We start from the raw sequence: 7684 nt of genomic DNA, 5'->3' as shown, positions 1-7684 counted from the left end.
GGGAGATAAGCAAGGATAACAGGTGGGAGGTAAATATGATCAAAACACATTATATACATTTATGACATAATCAAAAAATAAAATATTTAAAAGACTCATCATATGCCTATACCCCTCACCACTGAAGGCATAAAGCAAACAAGACATTAAATTCTATTTGTCAAAGTTTTGCAATTAATGTGTATAATACTTTAACAGGGGGAATATGAAAAGATCAACAGAAATGGAAGAATAGAGTTTATATTTGTAAATGCTATTTAATTGCCAAAATACAAGTTTGCCTAGTAATATCAAGTATTCTGTAGGCACATCATCTATCATGATTGAGTTAGTTCCCCAAACAGTAGAACCCAATAACCCTTTGGACTCTCAGTTGTGTGTATGTGTGTGTGTGTTTGCATTTGTGTGTGAGAATTACATGGAACCTCAGAAGTCTTTACAATCTGTCTACAATTATTTCTCTTATAAATATCAAGCTGATGATGACTGTATTTCAAAAGAGTTGTCATGACTCTTAATTTAATTTCTTGAGAAATGATTTAGATGGAGACAACTCTTCCAGGATGAGAAAACATTATATATGAATTCCATTTCTATCTTATTATTGAGCTTGAGCTACCTGTAGGACACTGAAAATTCTCCTTTATTCATCAGATATTATCAGACAAAGCTGTGGGGTTTCAGCTAAACTCTTTAATGTGCTGACATTGTTGAAGAACCAACCCCAAGAATCAAGATTCTAGCCCATTGGTTGTCAAAGTACTATCTAAAGATATATTTGGTGAGGTTCCTGGGCACCTTTTTAATGGGTTTGTGAGATTAAAAACTATTTTTGTAACAACATTAAGATGATATTTGTGTTTTGCATTCCCATTATTGTACCATTACACAGAGGCCACAGATGGAATGCCATAATATAATGGCATGTATCTGACAAGTAATTGACTGGTGTTTTGTCTTTAGCTTTTCAACATTTTTTTTTTTTTTTGCTCTCTTGTGTCTAATACAGTTAGTATTAGTATATTTTACCTATATTCTTTGGGGTATTTTGTAACTTTTAAGTATGGTAAGGGGCTCTCACATTGCAAAATATACAGGAGTATGAGCAAAGTAAAGGAAAACTACAGAATGAGAGGAAATGTTAACTCTACATTTGGAAAGGTGATATTGTGTTAAATATATAAGGGACTTTAAAAATTCCATAACTAAAATACAAGCAACTGACTAAAAGCTGTGAAGAATTCTAGATTGATATTTGTGGGGGTTTGAATAGGTTTGCCCTCCACAGTTTCATGTGTCTGAATGGTTGGCCATAAGTAGCATTGGTATTAGGAGGTATGGCTATATTGGAGGAAGTGTGGCCTTGTTAGAAGTTTGTCACTGTGGACTCAGGTCTTTGAGGTCTAAAATGCTCAAGCTAAAGTCAGTGTGAAACATCTGGTCTCCTCCTTGTTGCCTGTAGATCAAGATGTAGAATTCTCAGCTTCTCCTACTATGGTTTGCTGGGGAGCTAGTGAGGCCAGGGATGGCAGGTTCTAGCTCTTAGACACTGCAGATGCTGCTCGATGTTGAGGAAGAGCTGAGAACAGGGCAGGGGCCTGCAGTACTGACTCTGGATCTCGCAGAAGGGAAAAGGGCAGGAGGAGAGCTCTTGCTGGTTCTTGTGGGGACGGGAGTGTCCTTCCTAGGCTTGCCTGGGCCCGAGGCTTGGCTTGGCTTGGTGGAGACTGTGACAAAGAGGCCTCATGCAGGAGGGCTCTTTAGAGGAAGACTTGCTCCATTGTTCCCCACTGCATCCCGATGAGATGAGACAGTCCCTGGTTTTAAGGCATTTTTTGTCATGGCAGAAAGTTGTGATGAGTGAAACCTTACTCCACTTTCTCAGGGCAGGCCTGAGGTTAAATACCTTTTGTAGGGAGGAGTGTCTGGGAAAGGGAGCTAAGAGGGTAGTAGAGGCAGAGAAAAGCAGAGGGAGAAAAAGAGTAGAGAATTAGAGGCCAGCCAAGACCACGTGGCAAGGCAGGGCTGGGGAAGAGAATGCGGAGAGAAGGGGAGCAAGAGGGTAAGAGAGAGAGGCAAGAATAAGAGAGGGAGAAGGGGGGTAAGCAGCCCCTTTTATAGTGGGCCAAGTCTTACCTGACTGTTGCCAGGTAATTGTGGGGAGGAGCATACCTGGCTGTTGCCAGGTAACTGTGGGGGTGGAATCCAGACAGAATGCCAGAGGCCTTGCGTGTCACTACATGACTGATGGCCACAGAATTATGGAGAGCTGAGGCCTCATGTCAGGAGCCTAGTGTCTGGGAGAGCATGGCAAACATCTTCCATTCCTTGTAGGAACACCTGCTGGATCTCCCATGTTTAAACCTAGCTTAACCAGAAAACGGGCTGCCTTTCACAGTCCCACATCCTACACCATGACTGTTTGGATGCTGCCATGCTTCTTGCCATGATGATAACGAACTGAATCTCTGCCAGCTCCAATAAAATGTTTTCCTTTTTAAGAGTTGCCTTGGTCATGTCATCTTCTCACAACAATGAAACCCTAAGACAACATTTCTCAAAGGAACATATAAAGTTGCCAAGAGGTATCTGAAAAGTTTCACAATATCACTAGTCCTTAGGAAGAAGCCAAATCAGACTACAGTGATATCATTTTGACCCAGCTATAACTGCAATAGTCAACATCAAAAAGTATAAAAGTTAGTGAGGATATACTCTGAAAAGATTTCACTGTTGATGTGAATGTAAATTAGTATATTCATTATGGGAAGCGGAACACAGCTTTCAAGAATGTTAACAAAAATAAAACTACTGTACTATCCATATGCCCTTTCTGGGTATACTACATACCAAAGGAAAATTAAACTTGTGTATCACAGATTATCTGTATGTTCATGTTTATTGACATATTATCCATAGCAGCTAAAGTATGGAATCAATCTTGAATTATGGCACAATGGAATACTATTCAGTCATCAAAAAGGAAAACAATATCAACCATTGAAACTGGAAGGTGCTAGAAGATATTATAGGATATATTTAAAATACAAGTAAGCATATATTTTTAGTCAAATGAATTATAAAAGGTGAAAATTTTTTACAAATGTTACTTTATTAGTACTTTGTCATGTCTAGAATGCATTGCATTCTGATTAGCTGAAGACAAATTATGTTACTGGTTACCTTTTAATATGGAGGTTATATTTCTTAAGTACAGTAATTATAATTATATAAAAAAGATTAGGAAAAGATTAGACTCAAGTTATAATTTGCAAAGAAAGCTACCCTACTAGATGGCTGACATTGGACAACTCAGAAGACCTCTTTCTTTAACAGGCTTCTAGAAAAGTAAGAAAAAGCTTCTGTTTTGTAGAATGGAAAATAGACAACATGAAGCAAATTTTAACAAAATATTGTTCTGCTGATATAAAATTCTGGATACTAGTAGTGATGTATTATTTTTAAGTATACAGTTAATATGTTTGGAGTTATTTAAAATTTATATTGAGAAAAATGTATTTTCACTATTGCTGTAGACAAGCATCTACATAAGACTGTTAAATTGATTGTTGTTTTATATCAAACAAGTTTTATAATACTTATTTTTATTGTTATAATATTTTATAAATTTTAAGGATAATGACAAAAAAGGTATTGTAGGTATTGAAGGGGGTCTCTGGGAGAAGTTGGGGTACAAAAGGGAAACAAGAATTTGATTCAATTCTATTTAATTAAAATATGTTTTTAAATGTTAACAAATTCAGATAAATTGAAATCATGTAATTTTTCTCATCATAGTGCAATAAAAGTTTAAAAAATATTCTGGTAGTAGGGTGCCAAGTTTATTCATAATCCTAGCAATTTCAATTTTATGCATGAAGACCCAGGAGACGAGCAGTATTCAATACATCATCTCTAGTTAAATAGCAGCCACAGAGCTGACGGTAGCCAGTGAATGATTCCCTGCCATGAAGTACTCGCCAGTTGTCTATAAACAGTACCTGTGAATGTATGAAAACAAGAGAGTAAACAATCAGAACAAGGGCAAATCTTAGGGAATCTAAATCAGAAGAGATCACTGAAAGATAAAACTTTAGATTGTTCTATGAGTTATATCTGATAAAATTTTTTCTTTTTAAGATAACTAGAGTAAAAGAAAAAATAAGATATATCTAACCTTGTAGCAGGCTAAATAGCAATTAAAAAGAAAATAGTTTTTATAAGATCTGTATACCCAAGGAACTTACATTCTTTAAGCAACTATCTTTTATTTTTCAAAGTAAATCAGGAAATTGGTTTCTTTATCTGTAATCCTCAGTTTATACTTTCTTAAATAGTTGAAGCTATTCTGTAGTTAAGAGGGAATATCAAGATTTAAAAAGGAATTATTAAGCTGGAAGGATCCTACTTAAATCCCTTCATCATTAAAATAAGTGTCTGATGTCTGGAGATAAAGTGGTGCTTTCAATCATCAGTGAATGACTGGCAGGACCAGGAACAATAAGAAAAATCTTTTCTCCTTGTAACATGGTGACCCATATTAAACAAATTTCAATCTTCACCAATTTTGTATGGCAAGCTTACTAGATGTATCTTTATAGAGTTTGGGACCTACCTTTCCAGGCGTCAATTTGACCCAAAGCTCATTCTCAGGCCTTCTCAATTCAGTTGTTAGGGTTCGGTGTGCTGTATACCAACGATGGACAACATCATAAGGAACAGTGTTGATGACAGACCTGTCATAGTTGTTGTACCTTATATGGAACGATGAGAAATAAAGATTTCAGACACATGATAAAGACACTGACTGCTTATTGAGCTGTTTTAGATAATGCTTTCTCTGTGTTTACTGTTTGTTCGAAACTTGAAATGGCAATGAATCAAATTACTCTTAGGAATACAATACCAGAGAAAAGAAATTCCACTATTTGCTGGTCACATTTTGTTTTTCTTTGGGGTCTTTTGTGGACAGGGAGTCAAAATTAAGTTCCAACTGATTTCTCCCATCTCAAGATATGGTTGGGTTTTGTTTGTTTGTTTGTTTGTTTTAGGATATGGTGTTTTATCTGAAGTTTGTTTCCCGGAATAAGTACTTATTGATCAAAGTGCAATGAAAACATCAGGGGAGGATTTGAATATCTTACATTAAACTAAGGAGGACAATATAAGTTGAATAAACAAAGATAACTCTGAAATATACAGAATGAGATAATTCTACAAATATTTTCCTTTGTGGGAAAATACTAGATATAACCTAGTAGACTAGGTTTTATCAGAGGTCTTCATTCAGTCTGTTATTCATTCAATACCAGCACTTACATGAGCACCTACTATGCCAAGAAATTTATTAGGAAATAAATATGCAATGTGACATGGTCTGAGCTTTTTTGGAAGTTTATATACTATTGAGGATGCAAAGATATAAATGCAACAAATACATAAATAAGATAGTTTCAGCGAGTTTCAGATGCTGTGTGAAAATACAGTGACGTGTGTTTAAGGGTAACTAAAATATTGTTTTTGAATGCTGAAGGAATTTTTGAAAATTGACATTGGAGCTGGTGTCTGTATGAATAGAAATCAAATATATGACAAACTGAAGGAAGTGCAGTCTAGCCAGAGAAAATAGCAAATATAAAATATAGGGATAGAAAGCATTTTATTATGTTTACAGACTACCAAGCAGGCCATGTGGCTTGTGTTGAGTAATCAAGGAGAATTATGATTCAAGAGATGAAATAGATGAAGTAGCCAGGGGCAAGATTATATACATATGTAGTCATGGAGGGCATAGTAAAGCCTTGAACTTGATCTGCTTACTATGGGGACCACTGAAAATTATTTACTAAGATAATGTTTTTATGTCCAGGTGTGGTATGCATATCTCTAATCATAGCACTAAAAAGACAGAAGCAGGTAGGACTCTTTCAGTTTGAGGCCAGTCAAGGCTACATAGTTGTACCTTGTCTAAAAGAAAACATAATGTATTTCTATTTTGCTGAAGTATAGCATATGTAGGAAAGTACGAAAATAAATCTTGATGAATTTTCATGTTAGGGTGACATTCATGTCACTACTAATGAGATATACCAATTATTGCTTCTCCTACCCAAGGGTAATTAAAAGTTTTATATAAATAGAATCATATGGTATCTCCTTTTTGTGTCTGGCATATTTCATTTAATATTGCAGTTATGAAATTCATTATTTAGTAGTACTCATTACTGGTGCTGTATGGAACTTAATTGTATGATCATTCCATAATTTATTCATTATACTGTTACTGAACATTTGAGTAGTTTTCACTTAGGAACTATTTTATAAGTAGTGCTTCCATGAACATTCTATTATATATCTTGGTAAATGTATGTATTGATTTTGTTTGGTATAAACTTAATGATAGAATTTTTGTATTGTAAGATATCTGTATTGTAAGATTTTAGTAGATATTGCCAATGGTCTTCCTTTCAAAGAGAAACAATTTTTTCTCTTCAAGATATCAGATGACATTTGTTGAGTTTGGTATATAGCATAATCAGAACCAATATTCTTTTTTCTCATATGTGAAACAAATACCAGCTTGGTAGGCCTCACAGGACTACTATCAGAGAATCAAACGAAACAGCATAATGAATTGTGCTTTCTCTCAAGCTTTTACGCGCCATGTTCATATAAGGACAGTGAGAAAGCAGTCTTCAATAGGGTGTTGATATTAAATGCCATTTCTAGAGACTTCTGGTTCTATATATTTGGTAGCTATATAAATAACTATTTCATTGGCTTACTTTACCATATGAGAAGGAAAACTGTTATTAGCTTCCTTTTACACATAAGGCAGTTGAAACTTGGAAATAGTAAATTTGTCACAGTTTACTATTTTAGGTAACTGGATTTCTCTAATATTTTACTTTTTGTTGATAGTTTCATGGAGAAAGAATTATCCAATTCCTGAGAACACTTGCTCATAAGGCCATCCTAAAAAATTATGACAGTAGCTAAAATTAATATAACTGACAGCACTGGCAAGAACTTGGAGCAGATGCAACTTTCATCCATTCTTTATGAAGGTATAAAAATGGTATAACTAGTTTGGTAAAACATGTTATTTACTGAAACTAAACATTCCTGGACTCTGTAACATATCAATTCTATTGTGTAATAATTAACACTAATTATCAACTCGACAGAATCTAGAATCACCTAAGAGACAAAAACCTCTGGTCAAATCTCTGAGGGCATTTCCAGAGAGGTGTAACTGAATAAGGAGGCCCCTCTCTGAATGTGGGTACCACCATTTCATGGGCCTGGACTGAGTACTAAGGAGAAAGTGATCTGAGCACCAGTATTCATATCTCTCTGATTCCTGTTGTAACCTGCTACCAAGTATATAACTCTTCAACTTTGAGCAAGAGTAAACTTTTCCTTCCCTGAATTGCTTTTGTTAGGAATTTTGTCATAGCAATGAGAAAAGTAATTAATACACATCCCTAGGTATTTGATAGAAATGAAAATATATTCACAAAAGTACTTTTATGGGATTTTTTATGGTAATTTCATCAAAATGAAACCAAACTAGAAACAATTTGTAGGGTTTTTTTTTCTTGAAAGAAAGAAAGAAAGGAAGAAAGAAAGAAAGAAAGGAAGGAAGAAAGAAAGAAAGAAAGGAAAAAAGGAAGGAAGGAAG

General features: G+C 35.0%; 1 protein-coding gene across 3 annotated transcripts in view; it reads right to left on the bottom strand.

Moving 5' to 3' along the window:
- Positions 1-3829: 3829 nt before the first annotated feature.
- Tmlhe (trimethyllysine hydroxylase, epsilon) overlaps positions 3830-7684 on the bottom strand; it is an 86170-nt gene continuing 82315 nt past the window's right edge. For all 3 annotated transcript variants that reach the window (XM_031346464.1, XM_031346467.1, XM_031346465.1), the window contains 2 exons: positions 4616-4754; positions 3830-4001 (listed from right to left, as the gene is read on the bottom strand). In XM_031346464.1, the coding sequence (XP_031202324.1) occupies positions 3870-4001; positions 4616-4754 (271 nt within the window). In that variant the 3' untranslated portion in view covers positions 3830-3869. The remainder of the gene's footprint in view (positions 4002-4615; positions 4755-7684) is intronic.

The sequence above is a fragment of the Mastomys coucha genome, unplaced genomic scaffold (genome assembly GCF_008632895.1).
Source record: "Mastomys coucha isolate ucsf_1 unplaced genomic scaffold, UCSF_Mcou_1 pScaffold25, whole genome shotgun sequence".
In the NCBI taxonomy this organism is placed as follows: domain Eukaryota; kingdom Metazoa; phylum Chordata; class Mammalia; order Rodentia; family Muridae; genus Mastomys; species Mastomys coucha.
Note: the sequence above shows the minus strand (reverse complement) of the source record. Positions and strands in the feature narration are given on the sequence as shown.